The sequence below is a fragment of the Cucumis melo genome, chromosome 6 (genome assembly GCF_025177605.1).
Source record: "Cucumis melo cultivar AY chromosome 6, USDA_Cmelo_AY_1.0, whole genome shotgun sequence".
Classification (NCBI taxonomy): Eukaryota; Viridiplantae; Streptophyta; class Magnoliopsida; order Cucurbitales; family Cucurbitaceae; genus Cucumis; species Cucumis melo.
Window position 1 is genome coordinate 445,785 of NC_066862.1, and position 24,516 is coordinate 470,300.

General features: G+C 37.1%; 2 protein-coding genes across 18 annotated transcripts; one reads left to right on the forward strand and one right to left on the reverse strand.

Moving 5' to 3' along the window:
• Position 1: 1 nt before the first annotated feature.
• LOC103483113 (uncharacterized) lies at positions 2 to 18,961 on the forward strand. 15 transcript variants are annotated; one of them, XM_051085814.1, is made up of 23 exons: positions 2 to 1,135; positions 4,537 to 5,073; positions 5,156 to 5,275; positions 5,378 to 7,357; positions 7,437 to 7,550; positions 7,655 to 7,837; positions 7,921 to 7,983; positions 8,553 to 8,624; positions 8,717 to 8,980; positions 9,406 to 9,525; positions 10,344 to 10,403; positions 10,672 to 10,712; positions 11,729 to 11,806; positions 11,897 to 11,981; positions 12,874 to 13,031; positions 13,128 to 13,200; positions 15,858 to 16,256; positions 16,419 to 16,508; positions 16,610 to 16,699; positions 16,991 to 17,030; positions 17,580 to 18,026; positions 18,160 to 18,338; positions 18,482 to 18,961. In XM_051085814.1, the coding sequence occupies exons 1-15, from the start codon at positions 320 to 322 to the stop codon at positions 12,997 to 12,999; spliced, it is 4,659 nt and encodes a 1,552-aa protein (XP_050941771.1). In that variant the 5' UTR covers positions 2 to 319; the 3' UTR covers positions 13,000 to 13,031; positions 13,128 to 13,200; positions 15,858 to 16,256; positions 16,419 to 16,508; positions 16,610 to 16,699; positions 16,991 to 17,030; positions 17,580 to 18,026; positions 18,160 to 18,338; positions 18,482 to 18,961. The 15 variants fall into 15 exon arrangements, with proteins under 15 accessions (XP_050941771.1, XP_050941773.1, XP_050941768.1 ...); XM_051085816.1 differs by having other exon boundaries at positions 5,156 to 5,263; XM_051085811.1 differs by having other exon boundaries at positions 3 to 1,135; positions 5,150 to 5,275; positions 13,115 to 13,200; positions 15,847 to 16,256.
• A 1,131-nt stretch (positions 18,962 to 20,092) lies between these two features.
• Positions 20,093 to 24,222, reverse strand: LOC103483114 (uncharacterized). Of its 3 annotated transcripts, XR_007821528.1 has the most exons (7): positions 23,735 to 24,204; positions 23,404 to 23,463; positions 23,179 to 23,291; positions 23,038 to 23,106; positions 21,029 to 21,119; positions 20,777 to 20,828; positions 20,561 to 20,655 (listed from the first exon to the last, which is right to left on the reverse strand). XR_007821528.1 is itself a non-coding variant. In XM_008439560.3 (6 exons), exons 1-6 carry the CDS (start codon positions 24,134 to 24,136, stop codon positions 20,533 to 20,535), a joined length of 819 nt encoding a protein of 272 aa, XP_008437782.2. In that variant the 5' UTR covers positions 24,137 to 24,222; the 3' UTR covers positions 20,093 to 20,532. The 3 variants fall into 3 exon arrangements, 2 of the variants coding, with proteins under 2 accessions (XP_008437782.2, XP_050941774.1); XM_008439560.3 differs by lacking the exon at positions 21,029 to 21,119 and having other exon boundaries at positions 20,093 to 20,655; positions 23,735 to 24,222; XM_051085817.1 differs by lacking the exons at positions 20,777 to 20,828; positions 21,029 to 21,119 and having other exon boundaries at positions 20,093 to 20,655; positions 23,735 to 24,220.
• Positions 24,223 to 24,516: the final 294 nt, after the last annotated feature.

The window sequence follows — 24,516 nt, forward strand, 5'->3', positions numbered from 1 at the left end:
CTAAAAAAAGAGAAAGAAACTAGAAATATGGAAATATGGAAATATGGAGTGAGATGGCATAGCAAAGGTGGGAAAGTTTGGTATATAGCTTAGTTTTACAGTAAATTCCAATAAACTAGAAATGGACAGCAGGGCGAATTAAGAGCCCACATGGCCACAACCCGCGAAAATCTGCCCGCTATTTCTTCTCGATTCTCATTCTCACCGCTCCGTCACTCTCGTCTCCTGTTTGTCTATGCAACGCCAGAAACACACAAACAGACAAAACAAGAACAATCCACGAACCGATCGCATCCAGTGACCGCCGGTGAACTCGATCATGGCTCAGAACCAGCTCATCGACTCCCTCACCTCCCATATCTCCCTATACCATTCTACATCCCTTCCCCTCAACCCTGATACCAATTCCAATCCCAGGTCCTCCATCCTCAAATGGTTCTCTTCTCTCAGCGTCCACCAACGCCAAGCTCATCTCACGGTCGTTGATTTCAAATTCGTCCAAATCCTCATCCAAATGGTGGCCGAAGTTCGCAGACGAGGACACGGTTTCTTTATCATCCTTCCAGACATTCTCTCCACCGACCCTCTGCACTTACCTAGCTTATGCTTTAAGAAGTCCCGCGGACTACTGTCTCGTGTCTCCGAGTCCAACGAGTCCCAAAGGATGATTTTTGAGTCCACTCGATTATTCGGTTCCAGGGAAGGCGACAAGCTCGAGGAATGTTCTTGTTCGTTGAAGAACATCGATTCTATAACTGTAAGCGAGGAATTCGTCTCAAATGTGGATAAATTCGTCGAGGCGATGGATGGAGTTTCAAATGGAGCGTTTTTGAGAGGTGAAGGGGGTGACCTGGCGTCCCATTGGGCTGAATTAAATTGGTTAAAAGCGAAAGGATACTACAGTATGGAGGCCTTTGTGGCGAATAAGTTGGAGGTGGCTTTGAGATTGTCATGGATGAACTTGAATAATGGAAAAAAAAGATCGGTAAAGTTCAAAGAGAAGGCTACAGCAACTGGCATGGCGACAAACGTGTTTTGGAGGAAAAAGGGATGCGTGGACTGGTGGGATAAATTGGATTATTCATCAAGGAAAAAAATTCTGACTGCAATTCTGGGGAAATCAGCAAAAAATTTGGTAATTCTGGGAACAGTACATGTTGTCCATCTTGTGTGCTTATTTAGTTGAAGCCGTTACAAATTATTTCACCATACTCGGGTTTCTGGTGCTTAATCCCTTTGTCTTCCTACTCAAAATATTATGGTCGATTATGTGGATTGAGATTATTTATTTATTCTTAATTTTTTAAATTTAAATTTAAATTTTAATTTAAATTTTGTTGTCGTTGTTGTTGGTTAAAAGCTAAGTCGAAAGAAAGTTGTTGGTATAAATGAAGATATTGGATTCGGATACATCTTAGGACAATTAGAAGCTTTATCACTTTCAATAGTAAGTTGAGGGGTAGGATTTTGGATTGTCCCCTACATCTTCTTGCTGTTTGGTAGATATTTTGAGTATAATGATATCAAGGGAAGTGATCCTAAGTCTGTTTCTTTGTGAGACTCTGTGGTGGATAAAGTTGGAAGCTGGTCAACCTCTTGGAAGAAAGGTTTCTTTTCTCAAGTAGGCATACTTATCCTAATCAAGTCTGTCTTAATCACATTCCTGTTTTATCCTTCTCACTTTTCAGGGTCCGTTTGAGGTGTCTAAGTGTTTGGAGAGATTGATACGTGACTCCCCCTAGGAAGGATTGCCTAAGGGAAAGGCAAAGGTTCACACTTGATTAAATAGGAGTTTAATGAGAGATTGATTTATTTGGGGAGTTTGGAAATCGAGAATCTTAGGATGTGTAACAAAACCCTTTTTAGCCAACTGGTTGCGGTGCTTGTCATGAGCCAAATTCATTGTGACGTTGGATCATTTCTTGTAAACATGTTCCCCATACTTTTAGGTGGTTGCCTAAAGGTATTAAAGGTACTCACAGGAATTTGTGGAGAGAAATTTCGAAAGCTTCTTTCATTCACTTGGTCCATTTTGTGGTGGGGGAGGGAAGAGATGCATACTTTCGGGAAGATCACTGGGTGGGGGAGAGTGCTTTTTGTGTCTTGTTTATTTGATTGTATCATCTGTCATCTTTTAAAAATCATTTCGTTGTTGATTGTCTATGTGGTCTAGGAGCTATTGTACCTTTTCATTCGAGTTTTGTTGTCCTCTTTCCGATAGGGAGACAATGGATGTAGTTCCTCTTCTTTCTTTACTCGAGAGTCACCCCTTTAGGTTGGGGAGAAGAGATGTCACATTTTGGAGCTTCAATCCTTTGGAAGGGTTTTCGTGGAAGTCTCTTTTTCAATGTTTGGTTGATCCTTCCTCCTTAAGCGTGTCTGTCTTTTTGGTGCTTTAGAGGATCAAGGTCCTTAGAAAGATGAGGTTCTTTTCTTGGTAGGTTCTTCAGGATTATGCTAACACGTTGGATAGGCTTCTTAGGATTCCTTGTTGGGTCTTTTTGTTGTATTCTTTGTCATAATGGAAAAGAATACTTGTACCACATTCTTCGAAGTTGTGACTTTGTGTGTGATGTTTAGGATTCTTTTTGGGCCTTTGCATGTCTTAAGTTGACTTATTTTAAAGGGGCTGAAAGGAAATATTATCGAGCCTTTTACGGTTGATTCAAACAAGGTGGCCTTGTTGCATCTTCAGTTTGCTGATGATACAATATTGTTTTGCTTGGGCAGAAAGGAGTCTTTCTTGACCCCTTAATCATATGGTGATGTTCTTTGAAGCCATGTCGAGTCTTAAAATCAACAGGAGTAAGTGCCAAATTTTGGGATTAATAGCAATCACGATAAGCTTAGGAGATTGGCGGAGGCGCTTGGTTTTGAAGTTGGTACTTTTCCTTCTTCCTACCTTGGGCTCCTTTTGTAAGGTAACCCAAGAGCTACGTCTTTTTAGAACCCTATTTTCTAGAAGTCCTGGAAGAGGTTAGCTTTGTGGAAGAAAGGTTTTTTTTTTTTCTTCTCTAGAACAGGTATGCTTACTCTGATCAAATTGGTGCTCAGTGGCATTCCTGTGTATTTTTTTCTCCCTTTTTTGGGTTTGTAGTTCAGTTTGTAAGTGCATGGAGAAGTTTATGAGAGATTTTCTTTGCGTAGGAGTAAGTGAAGGGAAGGGCTCTCATTTGATCAATTGGGAGGCTGTTGGTTGTCTTGTCAACTAGGGGGGTTGGAGTGGCAATTTAAGAATTCATAACAAGCTTTGTTGGCTAAGTGGCTTTGTGTTTCACCCTTGAGCATGAATCTTTGTGGTCATATCATAGCGAGTAAGCGTGACAACCGCTCTTTTGATTGGGTGCCAAAAGGGGTAAAGGCAAAACATTGGAACCTATGGAAAGACATGTCGCTTGAGCTTCCCACATTCACTTGGTTTTTTTGTGTTGGAGGGGACGATAAGGACATGTATTTGTGGGAAGATTTGTGGCGAGGGATAGTTCTCTTTCTTCTATTTTCCCCATCTCCATCATTTGTCTTCCTTTAAAAACCGTTTGGTCTCAAATTTCTTGGTTTGGTCTAGGAACTCTATGTCTTTTTCTTTTGGGTTTCTCCGTGATTTGCCCAATGGGGAATGACGAAGGTTGCCACTTTTCTTTCTTCATTTAAGGAGTTCAATTTTAGGGTGGGGAGGAGGGATGTTTGCATTTGGAGTCCAGCGAAAGATTTTTCTTGTAAATCCTTCTTCAGATTGTTGTTGGATTCCTTGCCCATTAGGGAGTTGGTTTTTGATGTGGTTTGGAGGATTAAGATTCCTAAGAAAGGTTAGTTTCTTTACTTGGCTAGTTTTGTTTGGTTGGGTGAACACTTTAGATAGGTTTGCTAGGAGGATGACCTCACTTGTGTAGCCTTTCTATTGTATTCTTTGTTGGAAGGTGGACGAAGACCTGGATCATCTCCTTTGGGCCTCAATTTGACTTCTTGTAATTATTCTATAGGTGTGATTTCACATAGTTGGAGTACCTTCTTGTAAAGGGAGTCCACTTTTTTTTGTTGGACTTGGTTTTATGCCAGTTTTTTTTTTTTTTTTTCTCAATGTAAGTTGTTAATTAGAAAAAAAAAAAAAAGATATATCAAGAGAAGTGAAGAGTGATATACTTGAGCGAGGGGCTTCAGGTAGTATGGAATAATATTTTCTCATCTTATCTCCAGTTTGCAGATGATATCTTTGAAAGCCTTTGTAATTTATCTCTGGTACTTTTTCAGCTTTGGCTCTTTTCATTATAAATGAAAAGTTTTAGTTTCCTTAAATAAAAAAGAAAACAAGAAGATAAAACTACGCTTGGTAACTAATTAACTAACTTAGCTGACGAGATACCAAACTATTTCATTAGGACTTGCTAATCAAGGTAACTACAAAAATATCCCTAACAAGCTTACATCATTCTTCTTCCCTAAAAAATTTAACTTATGTTTAATTTTGATACGTGTACAGCAGGTTTGAGATCTATCACCATATTTCAGCTAACTTTCAGTCGTTTTTTGAGTTTTCAGACGCATGAGATTCTGAGATGGACAAGTGGACTTGCGGAGCATGAGATGGGGCTCTTTAGTGCTGAATGGAATAGACCATTTAGGTACAATTGTACTACATCTCCACCTAGGTCCATGTTAACATCCCAGGCGGACTTGCATATTGACTTCAACATAATTCCGGCTACCCATTCTGGAAAACCTTATTTGTTAAGCAATATCTTTAGAAATTTGCTTGTGCTTCAGGATATTGTTACGATGGTATCATCGTGTCTTCATGATGAATACTATAAGTGTAATCTATTTTATAGCACTTTGGGTTCTATCTGTGCCATCCCTGATTGTATATTAAGAAAATTGCGGGAATTTCTTATGTTTATTTCACTTGATTGCACGAAATTTGAGCTTCTAGGAGAGGGGAATAGTAAGTCCTTTCCAAGTAAATCAAGAGAGCATGTAGGTGCTTCCAGTAGAAGGAAAAAGGGAAAGAGCCGGAAATCACAGAATCCTGTGCTGAGGGCATGTGTAGATGATTTATCAAGCAATAACTTTATGAAGGTAAATTTGGTTTGAAGCATAAAAAATGTTATAAATGGACTTACCCGCAGGATATGAATTTGATTTTTTGATGTAGCGTCAGGAATATGACAAGGAGTGTGGTCACAGAGGAGGAGAAGTTATGACAGACTCCACAACAATGTCTATTATGTCCAAGGGAAATGAGACTTGCAGAGAAATTCCAGCAGATGTATCCAAAACAGTTAATTTGATTTTTATTTATTATTTTATTAGTGCTTTTTAAAAATATTTTTATTGTATATTTAATGGCTTGAATACATTGTAACCAGTAGCCTGCCACCAGGTACATGACCAAAAAATGAGTGTTGGAAAAGATCAAGGCAGTGTGAGGAAGAAGAAAAAACACAAGAGTAAAAATTCTGGTGGGAATAGCAGATTAGTTGAAATAAGACCTTCTGTTGGGCCAGCCGTTAAATTTTCCTCGCCATCTTTTAGTTCTCAGGATCAGGTAGCAGAGCTGGATAAGGATAGTATATTCATAAAACCTTCCATCTCAAATATCAAGAATGATAGTACAAATAACTTTGACAGTTCAACAGTAATCTCAAGTCCTCTAGTTCTCTCTAATGAGCCAAATAGAGAGTATGAAAGCATCCTTAATATTGAAGTACATGAAGTTTCTGGAATAACAAAATCTGTCTGTCAAATTGGTCCTGGAGAATCTCAGTTCTCAAAAGGAATAATTGAAAATCAATTCTTATCATCTACGATGGAAAATTCTTCATCTTTTATGGATTGCAGTGCAGTACCTTCTCATTTGCCTTCATTGGAGCTAAAGAATATTGTCAAAAGTGATGTCAATGTGAAGAGCTCTGTCCGAACTTGTGAATTAGGAGATAAATCATCTTTGTTGGATAAACTTCCGAGAACCATTGATGTAAAGGAGAAATCATGCTCATCTCGTCATCGATTTAGTGGTGATACTTGTAATGCTAGGACCTTGAATCCCTTGGAACATTCTCCCTATGAATGGCATGGTGTAGCTTCTTTGTATATCCCATCATTCAATTCACATCTCCCACCTGCTACTGATAGATTACATTTAGACGTTGGTCATAATTGGCACAATCATTTTCGCCGGTCTTTCACCCCTGCAATGCATCAATCAAGAAATTCTTCTGCTAAAGGTGGCTGTAATCCAATTCTTACTCGACCACTGTTAATGAGTCTAGATTGGCCCCCAGTTTTACGAAGTGCTTCTGGCTTGGCTTCAACAATGACGTCAAATCATGATATTGGGTTTCTTTCTAGGAGACAATCTACTTTTTGTCAGGGGTTCCCTAATAGCAGCAGTCAAATTAGTACGGAAGATGAGAAGTACTCTGGTAAACTCACTGATTTTCCTGATTTGTCAAATAATCAAGACCTAGCTGATGAGTGTGATGGAAACTGGATATCGGAGGAAGAATTGGAAATGCATGCAGTTTCTGGGATAGACTATAATCAATATTTTGGTGGTGGTGTTATGTACTGGAATCCTTCTGATCACCATGGGACGGGATTCTCTCGACCACCTTCTCTTAGTTCTGATGATAGCTCATGGGCTTGGCGTGAAGCAGACATGAACAGGACTGTTGATGACATGGTTGCTTTTTCTTCTTCTTACAGTAATGGGTTGACTTCCCCAACTGCCACTTCATTCTGTTCTCCTTTTGATCCACTGGGTTCTGGAAAGCAGGCTCTTGGTTATGTGGTGCAAGGAACTGATATACCCAACAACATGCTCCATTCCTCAACAACTATGAAAGACACGGTGACAGAGGAAGATGATCCTAGATCTTTGCCAAATTTTTCTAGCGATGTTGAAGGGAAAGCAGGAGACTCACATTCATTTCCAATCTTGCGCCCTATTGTTATTCCAAGTATGTCGAGGGAAAGATCAAGATCTGAGTTCTGTCATGGTTATGATCATAAAAGCCCATGTATCCCTCCTACTAGGAGAGAGCAATCTCGAGTAAAGCGCCCACCGTCTCCAGTAGTTCTTTGTGTTCCACGGGCACCAATACCACCTCCACCTTCTCCTGTAAGTGACTCCAGGAAGCACAGGGGGTTTCCGACTGTTAGATCTGGTAGCTCAAGTCCAAGGCACTGGGGGGTAAAGGGTTGGTATCCGGATGGAACTAATTTGGAAGAAGCCTGCTTACGTATTGACGGTGCTGAAGTTGTATGGCCTAATTGGAGAAATAAAAGTAATTCTAATTGCTCGACAGTTCAACCCTTGTCATTAATAGCTGTGCCCCAGATAGCTCTCGATCAGGAACATGTGAGTATGCAACTGCAATCCAAATATTTGAGCTATGTACTGAGTTTGCATTTTCCTTACGATTAATTTTCTTTTGCAGCCAGATGTTGCATTTCCTCTCTTTCCACCTACGATTAGCTGCTCTGTAAAAAAAGAATCTCTTTCTTTGATGCACAACCGCCTACATGATGAGATTGACTCTTTTTGCAAGCATGTAAGAGATCTCACTGTTGCTATTTTTGTAGTATTTCCTAGTTGGGATTTATTTAAACGATTCTTATCCCTGAGAAATGCTATTGATGGGATATGCCATACTAGGTTGCAGCAGAAAACATGGCCAAGAAGCCTTACATCACTTGGGCTGTTAAACGGGTTACACGGTCCCTTCAAGTCTTATGGCCTAGGTCCAGGACAAACATTTTTGGTTCAAATGCAACTGGTTTGTCCCTTCCCACGAGTGATGTGGATCTTGTGGTTTGTCTGCCTCCAGTGAGAAATCTGGTTAGTTCATTACTTTACTGGGTCCCTCGCGTCTCTCTTCCGCATTAGTGCTCTAAATAAGGTTTGTTTCTATTATCTTTTAGGAACCTATTAAAGAAGCTGGGATCTTAGAGGGACGTAATGGTATCAAAGAAACCTGCCTTCAGGTATGTTTATTCTTGTCTCGAGGAATTGAATGTGAGGTTGCAGCTCACTTTGTTTATGCTTAGTCCAGCTATTCCTGATTATTCCCAGCTATTCCTGATTATTCCTTGAAGGATATATCTTTATCGTTAAAAAAATAGATCTTTTATTATTATTATTGTTGTCGTTATTATTATCGTTATTTTTATTTTATTAATGGTTATTTCTTCCTCTTTTTGCATTGGAGTTTATAATACCCTAAGTCCTCCATCTGTCCATTGATTTAGATTAGCTTAAGGGATGTTTTGTTATCGAGATTCTTGGATGCACCTTCTGATGCTTAGGTTCTCTTGTTCTTTGTATTTCCCTATAGTACTTTAAGCAATAGTCTCATTTCATTAATTCAATGAAAGAGGCTTGATTCCATTAAGAAAAAAAGAGGTGTTTTGTTCTCTCCATGACATGAGGTTGGGTTTGACCCCTATTGTCTCTCGTAATTTTGATTCTTCTGTATCGTTTTTTTTAAGTAAAACTTTTCGTTGGTTTTATTTTTCCAAGTGTAGAAGTTCAATAAATATTTTTGGTTTTCCAGCATGCAGCCAGATATCTTTCCAATCAGGAGTGGGTAAAAAGTGATTCATTAAAGACGGTGGAAAATACTGCTGTAATTGCCTTTTCTATCAACTATTTACTTAATTCTTGTCAATAATAGATATTATTCTGCGCATTTGCTAATCAGTTTCTATTTTGGGTCAGATTCCTATTATCATGCTTGTTGTTGAAGTTCCCCATGATCTCATTACTTCGTCCACTTCAAATATGCAATCGCCCAAGGAGGAGTCCTCTGCTGTATCTGGAGAACAAGATACCAACAATCTCAATGATATGGCTAGTTTAGAAGATTCTGTATTGCCAAAATGTTTGGAGGTGAATTATGATTCCTCAATTAGCACCAAGTCAGTCCGCATTGACATCAGTTTCAAGACTCCATCACATACGGGACTCCAAACTTCTGAGCTGGTAATCCATTAGTATACTTCACTTTCTGAATTTTATCATAGTTTTTTGTGAATTTTTTTTAATTTTCTTTTAAAGTCATTTTTCTTACAAAAACAAGAAAAGACACATAAGTTGGTATCATACTCCTAATTAATAGGAATTAGTAGACGCACTGGACATCTCAACTAGGCTGACACCCCCTTAGGCATCCTCATCATATCCAAAAATAGAGAAATGAAATGACATTGAGAAAGTACAAATGGTCCAAAATATAAGGCCTTTACATCAGCAGCCTACCATTAACAAAAACTAAAAGACAACTTTCAATTCCATACTGCTAATTAATGAAATTGAAAGTTTGTGTCCTGTGATTTTCTAAAAGAAACAGGATGCAGCTTAGCCAAGTCCAATAATTTGTATTTGATTCTGTGCAATGGCAACTGCAGGTCAAGGAGCTGACTGAACAATTTCCAGCCACTATACCTTTGGCTTTGGTTTTAAAGAAATTTTTGGCAGATCGAAGTCTTGATCAGTCCTATTCTGGCGGCTTAAGTTCTTACTGTTTGGTGAGTTGTCCCAACCTCTTATTTCGTAGCATACTGTAATCAAAATACTCTGAGCTTTTGACGTTTTCAGTGGTTCAGTGGAAATATAATTTTTAAGACATGATTTCATTAAAATGAAGCCTTTACAAGAAAATAAGGGAGAAATACAATGTTATTATTCAAATTGAAACAGGGTATATTAAGAGAAAAAAGAGAAAAAGGAAAAAGGCATAACCTTCGGCATAGGATAAAGAAAACATCACCGAGAGAATACTATTACAAGAAACATCTGGGATCTAAATTTATCAAAGAAAATTAAAGAACTGCTTTGGGTTCACCAACTTCTCCAGGGGCAGATCACCCAATTTATGGAAGATCCAACTTCCAAGTTCACCACATTACTCCTATCTCTAAGGGTATCCAACTGTATTCAAAATTGTATCAATGAGAGGTCTGGCACCTAGTTGCCACGTTGGCAGTCAGATTTTAATTTTTCAGAACCATACATGGAGATCATGCATTTTCAATTTTTTCCATCCTGACTATTTTGAGGGAAGTTGTTAGTTCTCTCTTGATAGCTTCAGAATGTCTTCTTAGCCCCCTTTGCCTGTATTACATTACTGGCATGTTTTATAATTGATATAGCTCCAAGGCGTTTTTCCTATAAACAGATGGAATCTAGTGGTGATGCATTTAAACCCTTTAGCAGTTTTGGTTTGGTGAAATGTATACAACAGGTCCTGTCATGGGTTACAATAGCCATAATGAGAGTAGATAACCCGTAATGAGGTTTCTATTGTGATGAGGTTTTTAAGTTTCTTGCTGTAACTCTTTTACAGGTATTACTAATCATACGCTTTCTTCAGCATGAACATCATCTTGGCCGTCCTATCAACCAAGTAAATTCCGTTATCTTTTTGTAAGGGTTGATTTGAGAAGTGAATTAACTGTTTTGCAAATTTGATTGGATGATCTCTGAGAAATTAAATCTTCAATGCTGTGACGTAATATTTAATGTAAAAAATTTATGGAGTGTATATGTTAAAATCTTGAGGCCTGCTTTAATTTTTTGTCCACTATTATTGGTGTTGTTTTCTCTCCCTGGGAAATGGTTATATCTAATTGTGGTTATGAATTTGAACTTTTCCAAATTCAATGGTCCTGCAGAATTTTGGGAGCCTTTTGATGGACTTCCTTTACTTCTTTGGGTAAGTTTGACTTTATTTATTATTATCATTATTTTTTTAAAGAAATAATTTCCATTTCCACTGTAGAAGGGGGAAAGATAAGTAGATAACCAAATTTCAGTTTCTAAGTTCAGTTTTTCTTGAAAAGGAAAAATAGATAAATAATACTAAAGAGACAAAGCTCGATGTACATGAGGGATATACAAAGACAATAAACCTAAGGATTAGTAAGCGCACCGGGACATTTCAATTAGGTTGACACCCCCCTAGCACCCTTATCATGTCCATAAACTACAGCTTACTGCAACTTAAACAAATAGCATCCTCAACACATCCAGGAAATTAAAGTATAAAACCGAAACAAAAATAAATAAAGTCCAAGTGGGGGCTACACACAGCCTATACCACCCAATAAACCAGTAATAAAATATTCAAACAAAATGGCGACTAGGGAGAAAGGAGCTGCAAAAAGGGGGAGGAGGAGACTTCAGAGCACTATGCTCCAATTGGAATTTTCATTGAAGTATGAAGGCCTGGCAATTAAGTAGGATGTCTTGCAATGAGTAGTTGTTGAATTGTTTCCTTAGAGAGCACCATGAAGAGGCATTCAACCGTGCTACCTTGAATCTGTTCTGCCAAGAGAAAGATTTATTGTGGAAGACGAAGACCCATTGGTTTCTCTCGAACCATATTTCTGCCAAGATTGCCTTTACAGCATTGCACCAGATCAAGGATGCAATTTTTCCCTTGTCGAACCAAATGCAGTGGAAGGACTTGACAATATTACAGCTCTTCACTTCCATGTTGCCACCGGGAGTAGGGACAGTCAAAGGGGGAGAAGAGGAGAGGAGTTAAAGAGGAGAGAGAAGGAAGAGAGAGAACTTCAACTAGATCCCTAGTCTCAGATCATATTCTCCCCTTATCTTACCCCCATTTTTTTTTTCAAAGTCCAGTTCTTTTCCGCTTTTTGCACTACAATAGTGGACTGCAGCTTTAATGTGTATATGTTAATGTAGAGTTGTTTACTTTTAATTCAGGAATGTATTTGATCCTCGCCAAATGCGCATTTCGATACAGGGTAGTGGAGTCTATATAAAGAGGGAAAGGGGATACAGGTAATTTGCTAAGTACTATCTCTGGTGATGCCTATTTTTACTATCTTTGGGTTGGTTATAACTGTTAACTGGGTTCCATTTTTTATGTAGCATTGATCCTTTACATATCGATGATCCTCTTTTCCCCATGAATAATGTTGGACGCAATTGTTTCCGCATTCATCAATGTGTCAAGGTAAGGTATCTGACCTGGTGGCATTATTTACTTTGATGATGTGGATAGGAAGTACTTTATGTGACTTTAATATGCCATACAATTTAGAAACATCACTTCACCATGGAATCTTGGTTGTTAAAACCAAACGTTTTTATTTCATTTTGCCCTTTGAATTTGAGGCAAATCGTTGCAAAGAACACTATTTTAGCTGAGCTGCTTTATTTTTGGAATGAAAATGTAAAATAATTTTGCCTAGATAGTGAGTTGCTGACTCTATTTTGTAAAGTTGCCTACTCATGATTTTCTTTTGATACACAACTACTTGACTTGTTGTCTGGCTTCCTCATGTGAAGGAAAATGCTTGAATGTTAAGACTAATGTGTTCTTAGATTAAGATCACAAGAAGCTCATTTGGACACTATTCCTGTCATGTTTAACATGATTATGATATAGTTGGTTTAGTCATATCTTCTGGGATGTGAGTGCTTTATTGTCACCGGCGGATTTACTATAGGCTTGAGCCCTCCTAAACTTTATGCTCTTTATATATAAATATATATGACATAATACCAATATCATTAGTTAGTCAAGTGGTAAATCTACCTTATAGTCCCTTCTAGACCCAGGTTCAAGCCCAATTTTTTACAATTTTTTTCAGATTATTTTTACTCAATTATAAATTCCCTTTTCAACAAAATTTCAGGATCTGGCACTGTTTCTTGTAGCCCTTTTGTGCGCTTGTTTTCTGTATGTTTTAACTTCAATCAGATTCATGACTAACATACAAGATTTTATACTTGCTATTTTTTTTCTATAACTATAATTTTACATGATTGTTCCTATAAAAAGAATATTTAACAACGGTGGTTATAATTCTCTCTCTTTAATTATTCAAAATTTTTGTTTGTAGGCTTTTTCAGAAGCTTATTCTATTATGGAGAGTGTGCTGATATCCCTTCATGATCATGGTGACGCAAGTTCAGATGCAACTAATAGGATGCTGCAGAAAATAATTCCTAGCATCGATTTATCATAAGAGCTTGATCTACTATCTTTATATGCATGGAGGTATTTAAGTTTCTCAGTTTATATTATTATTTTTATTTCCTTTAAAATGAAAAACTACAGAGTATATGAAAGTTATATGAAAGGTTTAATCGATAGGAACTCAATATCAATGCTTTTGAAGTGATGATGTGTCCTCCAATGTTTTATCTGATACCAACAATACCAAAAGGTTAGTGTCATTTTCATGGTCATGGTGTACATTGTTTTCTTTATTTCACTTTTTATTTGTCATCTAGAGGAGCGAACACAGAATTATAAAAAGAATGTGATTGCTAGCCTCTTGGAAGAAAGTGATTGCTAGTCTTTTTGAGAAGAACCGTAAAAGGGTAGCCTCTTGAAACAAGGTTATTTTTTCAAGGCGAGTAGAGTTACTCTAATCAGATCTGTGTTGAGCGGTATTTCCATTTATTATCTTTCCCTGTCTAGGGCTTCCGGTTCAACCCTCAAAATTATCAAGACGTACACTAAAGACTTTTTGTGGGAACGGGTGGATGAAGGCAAGGGGTTTCATTTGGTTAGTTGGGAGTTTGTGGAGTGCCCTGTGAACCAAGAGTGGTTGGAGATTGGTAATTTAGGAAGTCGGAACAAAGCCCTATTGGCTAAGTGGCTTTCGCATTGCCCTTGGAAAGATGTTGCAAATGAGCTTCCCTCGTTTTCCCTTTTGGTTTGTTATATCGTGGGGGATGGTCAAGATACGTATTTTTAGGAAGATCTTTGGGTCGGGGATAGTTCCCTTTGCTCCGTGTTCCCCCATCTTTATCATTTGTCCTCGTTTGAAAATCATATAATTTCTGACTTTCTTGTGTAGTCGGGAGTTCTGTGTCTTTTTCTTTTGGTTTTCGTCATCTGTCCATGGTGATGTGTTGTGTAGTCTTATTGAGAACGACATTTGAGAAGATTGTATTGGGAGCTTTGAAATCTATTTGTATCGAACCTTTTCTCTTGCTAACCTTTTGGTAGAACAATATACAACAAAGATCTTTTGAACACTGGCCAAGTTTCATCAATGTTTCTTTTGAACAATATACTTCTCAAAGATCTATCGGGACCGAACCTTTTTCCCATCATAGCATGAAAATCATTGGGTATGGTGGTACATTGCTGAACTTTTTGTTTGACGTCAAGCATGTTTCTTGTCATTTGGTATTTAACCAAAGTTACTGTACCAATGTATTATTATGTATAATACATTAGTACAGTAACTTTAACTATTTACTGTTTATATCCCTCATGTACTTTGAACTTTGACTCTTTATTATTATCATTAATTAATAAAGGGATATGTTTCCGTTTAAAAAAAAACTATTTACTGCATGCAGCTTGGCAGACATGCCAGCCAGCTTAAAACAGTGGTTTTTTTTTTTTTTGGAAACCATAGCTTAACAGGAATATTCATTGATTACCAACTGGAAAGCTTTATTGTTATTTACCTTTCAGCATAAGGAGCCTTTAAGCTGTTTTTATATCATTCACCAATTTTCTTCAAAAAAAAAAAAAAAAAAAAAAAGAATTCACATATACATCTAAGGGATGAAGACTTACTTTTATCCAATTCATCTTAACTAATCATCTGATTTACTTTGTCTCCCTATAGCAGGCAGACATCTTGTTTTGATCATTCATAGCATAGGTGGCCTGCTCGTAATTGGCCATTTTTCTATCAATCGTTGATCTTTTTTTATAATTTATCCCATCAGACAGATGCTCCTGATTTTAATTTGAAATTAATCAACTTAACCTTCTTGTTTTCAGGGGTGTTCATGTAATTAAAAAATCTCTCAACACACTTAGCCCAATTAAGAAATGCTTCAACACCAACTTCAACCCAAATTAAGAAATGCTTCAACATCAATTTCAATTGGTTTCTTATTTTTTAATTCACTAAATTTCAGTTTTAACTGAGTAAAAATCTGGTGTTAATCCTTGTGGGAAAATGACAATTTATTTCTCTTTTTTTCTTTTTCGATTGGTTACAAGAATAGGATTTTTTAGAACTCAAGGACACTGATGTGCAAACTATAGAACAGATCCTGTTCAAGTAAGGTCATTACAACAATATGATTAAAAGCCATAAAAAGGGAAATGACAATTTATTTAATCACTTCTTGTTGGACTCTGTGCGCTTGCACTGGATTATTTTTGTTTGTAAATTTGGAAATGGAGCTTCCACATCCTTCTAGAATGACATATGGCTACTGGAAGAAGCTCTGATATTCTGATATATCATTTTCTGTTACTTTTTCTTAACCTTTTAAAGTCTGTGCCTGCCCCTGGGTGTTAATCTCCTCTATCACTCTTAATAACTAAGCCTTGGTTATGACGGGTGGAAGGTAGAAGCTGAAATCTGCGTTCTAAAGATGAGAAGAAACCTAAAGGATGCTCAAATTGAGGAATGGGCTGACCTAAGGCTTTCCGTACTTAATTCTTACTTAATCCTTACTTAATCCTTACTGGAAGCTTGATAGCAGAGGATTCTTGTGTTCTAAATTCTTAATGGCATTGGCTTGAGAAGTGAATTGAACCTTCTGTACAAATTTATTTGAAATATGGAGTGAACACCCCAGCAAGATAAGGTTCTATCATTGATATAGTTTATTTGGTTGTTAGTTAGTTTTCTTATGTTTTTTACTGTTTTACTGTGAGGGGCTATTTGTTTGATTAGTGATGTAGTTTGTGTGGCTGTGTTTTTAGGCATATTTTGTCCGTGGTTTTTCCTACATAAAGGAACCCATTTGTTGAAAGGATCTCATTGAATGATATTGATTTTTCTCCACTAATTGGTTCACACCGCTGAATCATTAACACCTTTGAATAGCTTCAATGCAGATTGTCTTAATTGCCCATTTCACCACAATGGTGTTTGTTGTGCAAGAAGAGTGAGTCACAGAGCCACATTTTCCTCTCTTGCAGCCTTGCAAACTTGTTTTGGAAGGGATCTTTCATCCTTCAGATGGGCTATACAGTTCTACAAAATGACATAAGGATTTTCCTTTATCTTCGGCGGGTCACCCTTTTAAAGCGAAAAAGAATGTTTGGATGCACTTCATCTAAGTATTTTTATGGGCCATGAATTGAAGGAGATCAAAGGAATCTTACGAATTACTTTCGACTTATAGGACAATGTGTGTCCCATTGGATCATAACTTATCATTCAATTAGGACCTATGTAATGATGGGTTTGTTCACTTACCAACTACGTTGAAATGCTCCTCCTCGTCAATTAGGGTATGTGTGTCTTTGAATTCTTTAGTGGGAATTCATTTAGATCAAACTTTTAAATTGCCTGTACAATTTACACTTTCAACGATAGAATACTAGAACTCTCTTGTTTGCAACTTTTGTTTTACCGAAAAAGTCATGAACTTATGCTTGTATGTTCATACATAGGATCAAATCTAGCTATTCAGGGACCTGAGAGGTGGCGAGTGTTCATCCACTAGCTTCATTGGCGTTAAGTTTATATCCACAACAATTGAGGTACAAGCAAAGTTCTATCTCTTCAAGATTGAGTGCGTGACATTTATTTACATTTTAGTTTGGAGAGTACATTTTCGTTCTAACTGTTTAATGTTGTTCAGTTGACGATAATCATTTGATCCCCATTAAAAAAAAAAATTGATTGTAGTTGTCATCTCAACAAGCAAGTGATGGTTAGCCCTTCACAACGGGTAAGGAAACTCATCCTATCTTACTTGTTGAGATCCAAAACGTTCGTTTTGTCAAATTTGTCTCCATTTAGGAACATTTCAGATTTTTCATTGCATTTATACTTTGTACCAATCAATCGTAAGTTCTCATAATTTTGCAGAACGGATGCATGTACTTACCAACAATGTTAAAATCTTGAGGCTTGTATTGATTTTTTAACTGTTGTTATTGGTGTTTCTTTCCGTGAGCGATGTTTATATCCGATGGTGGTTATGAATTTGAACTTTTCCTAATTCATTGTCCATGCACAGCTTTTGGAAACCTTTTGATGGACTTTCTTTGCTTCTTTGGGTAAGTTTGACTTTATTTGTTATTATCATTATTATTTATTTTCTTTTAGAACTAATATCACCAACCATTTCCACTGTAAGGGGGAAATGATAACTGAAGTTCAGTTTCTAAGTCCAATTCTTTTCGCACTACAATCCAGTAGAAAGGAATTAGGCCCTTAGATATTAAGGTAGTAGTAATGATTTAGGCCCCTAGATATTAATGTAAGTTGACCCCTTTTATCCTAAGTGGTATCTCATTGATGACTCTGGGCCCATGAAGGGGACCTTCTTCGCCCTGCCATCTTACTTCTTTTAGTTGGTCAAGTATAATGAATTGAGTAGTCTTATTGAGAATGGCATTTTGATAGGTTAGTATTGGGAGCTTTAAAATCTATCTGTATCTGACCTTTTTCTCTTGGTAACCTTTTGGTGGAGCAACACACCGGCCAACTCTCTTCAGTTACATCTAAAATATGTCCAATTTTTTGCTAGCTATAATTCTTTGGCAATCTATTGCTCAAATTCCACTATTATATCTTAAAAATATTTTTGTTAAATTTAACCGCAGGGCATTTACAATTGACTCGAGGGAGTTTACGAGAGATTCACATTTTTCCTCACAGAATAAGGCGGTCTATTACCCACAGCTCTCACTTTTGCCTCTTTCTCCTAGGAATATGTAAGATATGGAATGGAGGCCTATCAAGATAGTAATACAAAGCTTTACAAGTAATAATTCAAATGGTAAACTTTGGAAGAATCGAGTAGCTAAGATCTAAAGCAATGCAAATGTCGATCCTCAAACTCCCTCCGAGACCAAAATAAAAATTTTAATCCAAAAAAGTTCTCCTGTTTCTAAACCTCCATTATTGCACATTTGGGGATTGCCAAAACATTGACTGGTTATTAAATTCTTCCTCCATCTGCAAATGTGGGGATTAAGAAGAAACTCTTTCATAATTTCTACAATCTTTGGGAGAGGCTAGCCCCAGAACTTTGCTATTATATGCACCAGGTATGAAAACAGTATTGAAATTCTAATTTAATTAGGTTTTCCTTTCTTTCCAGTTGGTCACTTTCTGGTAATGTTTGTTACCGTTGCCCTTCACTGGAGTCTTTTCAATGTTTTGTAACTTGCTGTTATACAGTTCAAGTAAGGTTTGAACCTGGAAGCTTTTTCAGTTGATGCATCTGTTTTCAGTTGATGCTGGGACTTGTTATGTGCTTCAGAGATGGGCTTTTCCTTTTCCTTAACCAGATATGAAGACAAGAAGGCCCTCCTACTCAGATAAGCCCATCAAAGCATGAAAATCATTGGATCTTTATGGTAAATTGTGTGTGTGTTTTGACATCAAGCATGTTTGGTGTTATTGATGTTGAAATTTGAGTGGGAGACTAAATTTTTTATGCCCACCACACGCTTTAAGGACCCTTGTTAAGCTTATTGGCATTTTATTTGCTCTACTACAGATCATTTTGATGAACGAGATCAATGATATCTTCGGCAATGGATTTCACACATCTTTGTGGCATATTCCCAATTGAGTTGCTGGGTTATTGCTGTGGTTTGCCCAAGAGTTTTACGGTAACCCACTTGCCTCAATGTTGCGATTTCACAAGCTTGGAATAGGTCACAAGTTGCTCGGGATTTGGGTCTTCGTCGAAATCAATGATTTGGAGGTGTTTGAATGGTCAAGTCTTACCCATCTTCTTTCGCTTATTTTAAGACCTGTGAACAATTCTTGGATATAGACTCTACTCACCAAAGTCTTTACAATTATCTGATGGGCAATCTCACCCATGCAATTAGTCGTAGTTCGAACAAACTTTATTTGGTGATTTGGAAGGATGCTTACCTCAAGAATGAATAACATTTTTTTCTTGTGAGATCTGTCTTGGTAAAATTGATAGAGCTAATTGATACGGAGGAAAACGTCAAGGTTCACTGTTTCTCCATGTTGTGATGTGTTTTCCTTACTCAGCATCCTAACCATCTCTATATACACTGCCCTTTTGCTTCTCAGAATATGTCTGAAGCTTTTGCTTGGGTCATACGTCATAGTTTTGCCAAACTACACATCAACTATTTTAGCTTCAGTTATTTGTGGTTCACCCTTTCCATGGTGTGAACATAAATTTGTGACTACCTATAAACCTGAGTTTCTTCTGTTTCGAGAGGAATGGGTGAATAATTTGGACAAATTTTCTCGACCTTCGTTAATCTTTTGTAATTGATTATTATTATTTAATTATTATTATTATTGATTTTCTAAATTTGGCCGTGGAAGCTCTCCAAAATTAAATATTCGTAGAAATAGTGTAACCAGGTTGAATTTTTCAAACTCATATATAGCAAATAAGAAACATCAATATTTGAGCAATAAAGGTGCTAATTTAGCCAGGATCTACTGTTGATTAGAACGAGATAAAAGAATTCAATAAGTTTATAATTGAGTGGGAAGCATAACATGTGGCAAGGCTTGGCTTCTGAGAGATTAAAAAAAAGTGATGGATGGTGTTACCAAAAGAAGAATTAAGAGATGATTTGCTTTCTTGACTGGATCATTCTGTTAAGAGGTGTCCATGGTGGCCGTCCACCACCGAGCAAGAAGAATATAGTGCCTTTCACTGACGAAGATCCACTGGATATTGGTTGAGCCAAATATTAGAATTCCCTCACCCAATTTTCGAGTAAGGAAAAATGGATTATGGCTTCTAAGAAAAGTAAATGGAGTGCAAGAGGCACCATCACAGATAGCAACTATTACTACCAATGTTTAGATCATCTCTACTTGCCCATTATTACCCAAAATCACAATAATTTTAAAACGAATGATGGATCATATAGGATTATTGATATTTCAGGGATTCCTAAGATCTTTGTTTATAAAATAGTAAAGATCTCCCATAAAAATTAGCCAACGCAAAATGGCATCTAAAGGTAAAAGACTCTAACCCATGGAGATGCCGACGAAGAGTCCTCAAGCATGAAATTAGGAGACTGTCTAGGCCTTTAGACGCTTTTCCACAGTATTAACTTAGCAAAGCGCCATTTTTAAATCTCATTATGACTGCAGCATCTAATCAATTTCTTCGTTTAGAAATAATTTCAACCAAGTACATACGCGATTCGGCGATCAAGGAGAAGCACAAGTGCATAGGACGGACCAAAGCAAATCCCATCCTTAACTAACCGAAGTGTGTAGGTGAATTCAATATGTGAGGACAGATTCTGACAAGATTGTTATAAAGATATAATGTCAAAAGCGTCGTCGTCGTCATCATCTCACAACCCGCAACCTTCAATTGAGCCTTCATTAGGAACAGCGGTATCTCTTTTCACCTAATTCCGTGACCATGCTTTGAGGAAGTAACCCTCCATTTCTAAGTCGGTTGCGGCTCTCTTCCACTTCAACAGTAATAAATACCCTTTGTTTGATAGCAATTTTGTTATCCGTCAAAGAGAAAAATACCCCAAGGGCCTCTCCCAGATTATTTTTTTCCTGGCCTGAAGCACATCCTCAATCCTTAAAGTCTGGGTCTGTAGGTGGTCCCTCGATAAGTTTATCTTGTAAGACTAGACTCTTGGGCACTAAAAGTTCGGTTCCCTGGCCTGACATGAGAAAATATCTCTCGAGTACCATCTGCGTCAAATAAAGAAAGTAAAATGTCAGAGACAATTATTTTTAAAAGAACACACGACTGGACTGCTGCATTTATTATCATCACAATATTAAAAAACATGACAATATTCCCCCACTTTACCATGGCAGCATAGGCATCAATCTTCTTCTGCCTAGTAGATTTATTGAGACCCCTAAAGAAAACATTAAAAAATAAAATTAATTTTCCCCATTATGATACGTGATATATGTGACCAATCCAAATAGAGAAGTATAGATCTGCTGATACAAGATATTACTATTTTATTTTTCAATAAGAAACCGACCAATTTCATAGATCCTTCAAACTACAAAAGAAGTGGAGGAAAGAGGGGTAGGAAAGCCGAATACAAGCCTGAAAAATTACAGAGTTCTTCCTGTCGATGCAACAAACAATCTAACCATAGCGGTTGAATGGACAGGGTCTGGGAGCCATAAAATTTACACTGAGAGAGAACCACAATAGAAATATGTAAAAGAAAATAAGAAGTCTTTCCAATACTAGTGGCACAACAATTTTTTTTTTCTCATGTGAACAATGCACCTAATTTGCATAAAGAAAATAAAACAGCCGCCAGGCCAATTTGAAATATAAGCTGTCCCATTCTACACTTCTCTTCCATTAAGTGAAAAAAGCAAAACGAAACCTGATAACATCAATTATTACAGGTCACAAAAATGTGTTGCTACCCATGCAACAACCCTCACAAGAAACGAGTCCATTCTCCATCAGTTTCATATAGAAATTTGCATGAGTATCAAAATTTCTAGTCATTGACTAGGTTCTCCATCATTCACGTCATTCAATCTTACTTTTTCTTTGCTCCCTCATTCATCAATAAGCTAATTTGCAATAAGTGAAGTATCTATGATTTATCTTATTTGCCACAAAGGCTGTTTGGAATTTAGTTATGGTATAAGGAATAGCTTTCTTCAACTTCTAAGTGAAAACTATTGCTAAAATCTTGTATAAATATCTAATAAGAGCGTTTGGTTTGTAATCCCCAACCATTTTGTGTGTGGGGTGAATCTCAAACCGGCTTTCTTGGTAGCTGTTTATAGAAATCAACAAAGCCCTCTTCTATTTCTTTGTCATTTAAATTGTTGAACCTATATTTACCAAGGATCCAGATGTTGTTTTTCCTACTATTTCTTACTAGGCATGATTTGATTGAAATAAGTTGAGCTTCATCACTCATCCAACTACTTGGACTTAAAAAGCTCTGCGCTAATTTCAGTGTGCTTTTGAAAGGATGGGGAATCGAGAGACCATTGATTAGTTTTAATATTAGAGAGACAGCCAAAGGTCGAGTTCCATGCTTTAAAAGCCAACTTAAAACCTTTGAGCTTCGGTAGAAGATTATGACAATGACCACTAATAGGGTCGTTATGCCACCAATTCTCCTAGAAAAGAAGAAAAATTTAGAAACTATAAGATGTTTCAACCCCTATTTTCACAATTGCAATAAAAAAAATCCAGGTTTCCATCAAAGGTATTCATTTTATCTCAAGTCTTACAGATTTTGTTTGCCTTTGTCAAATTCTCCTTTTCTTTTTTTAGTAGGAAATGGTGAACTCCAATTGATTAGAAGACTGCACCAAAGGTGACGAGTCCTCCAGCCCAAGCCAAGGAGAGTGATTCCCAACTAGCTATAGATGGAAACTCAGAGTAATTAAAAAAAGAAAATATGGAGATGTACTAAATCCAACAAATCTGTTCACTCATATTTCTCTTCAAAAAATTTGTTGTTCTTTATCAGCCATAAATGTCAAAGGAATGCTTTGCAAACATTGAGCGACATTCAAGCCACAGAAAAGAGCTTTCGTCAACAAGTTTCTACCACAAACAGTAGATGATTCCATCCCAATGCTCTTGGGGTTGGTTTGAGCACTAGTCTGCCTATTTGGAATGAAGGGAAATATAATTGGAAACCAACTGATTATTTTGGGCAATTAAACCGGAATGTGGTCACCGCCACCTCGTTGACCATTAAATCCTCAGGCCATATATTTCTTATTTACCGGTGATAACTGCACTTCTTAAATGTTTCGTTTTCTTTTCCATTTTGGACAATTTTTCTACCTTTTTATCTCAGTGTCCATCTCCTCCATTCCTACCATAGCAATTAACAACCAATTGTCTGCATCACCTTGATAAATTCATGATACCTAATACTCCTCTGATACCCAGTAAATCACTACATTCTAGCTCTCCAAACAGCTCCTAAGTGCAATATAGTTTACAGGCAACAGAATCCATATTAACAATACTGATAAAGGAGATGAACCAAAATTTATAGGATAGGATCCAAGGAAACAATATTAAACAAAGACAACATAAGTGAGTGTTGAGGACAACATTACTTGGAAATCATATGGCTTTCCGCTTCTGCTGTTGTCCCATGTTCATCATACAAATAAACTCTCCAGCCCCTAAACTAAAAGCAGTATTAGTACAGAACAAAAGACATAGGAGAGGCAGTACAAGCATTCGGTGTATTTCACCTTTCAGCTGCTCGGGCTGCCACCCTTCCGGCAATACTACGAATTTTGTTTGACTGAGGTGTCTCTTTCCCATCGCATGATTTAGGAAGTCCAATAATAAATTCATCAGCCTCCTACAGTTTATTTCCCATCAATTAATGTGCAAGCAAAAAGAAGAAATAAATTTCCAACATGTTGATAGCATTTTCAGTAGGAAGATGGTCGAAGAGGGAGAGATATATATACTTCCTGTTCAGCAATCTGAATGAGCTTAGCCTCAAGCTTTTGTCCTCGCAACTCTAGAACCTAAGGCAGCAAAAGAAATCATGAATCCCAAACGTAGGATAGTTTCAATATAATAAACAGCAGTCCGCCGTTGGCCACATTATAAACAGTTAAAGAAATGAAATTGAATAAGAACATGGATCATGATTGAGTTAAAAAAAAAAAAAAAGAAAGGCAAAATTGAGGAGAAAATGAAAATATGCAGAAAAGAGTGGAGAGGTAGAATGATGAATGTGGTGAGAATAGTAGGTAGAGAGAAATGCATAAAGGGAAGAATGAAAAAAAAAATTACGGTAAGAGGACGAATGGAGAAGCCTTTACTAAGAGCAAGTCCAGTGCGAGAGGTTCCGAGGTCGACACCTAGACTGAAACCTCCTCTCCAGTGAGGATCGAGCTTGCGGCGGAGGGCGTTGGGAGGAAGTTCAATGGAAGAAAATGGGTTGTTGTTGTGGGATTTGGAAAATAGGGCTGGTGGAGATGGAGGAGGGAGATGAGGATGGAGGGAGTGAAGTAATCTGTGGCTTTGCAACGGAAACTGAAAGGCTTGGAATTGGAAACATTGTCCACACAACAACGTAAACATTATTGGGAGAATTGGGGGAATTGGGGATTCCAAAACCCAACATAAACAATGGATCGGAGCTCTTTCACAAATCACAACCCCTCCCCCCGCCAAAATCCTCAATTTTTCCATTACTCTTTATTTATTCAAACCTTTATCATAATTCCAATCAATCAATTGTTTCAAATCTATGCCTATAGAATATATGACAATAATACATTCTTCTTTCGCCTTAAACAATACAATACCTGGGGTGTCGATCATTTAAATCTATAATTACTGCTTGATTGAGATTACTGTTTTATGTCATTCTTTTTTCAGTTTAACCATTTGAAAATTAAAAATTTAAATCTCCAGTCATTTGCAATGTTTTATTTATTTTTAAAAGATTGAAAATACATATAGTTTTAATATGTCTATTTTAATCTTTAAATTTCAAATTTTATAATTTTACCTTTGAGATTTAAATTTGTCCGGATTCGATTCCTAAATTTCAAGATTGATTTTTACCT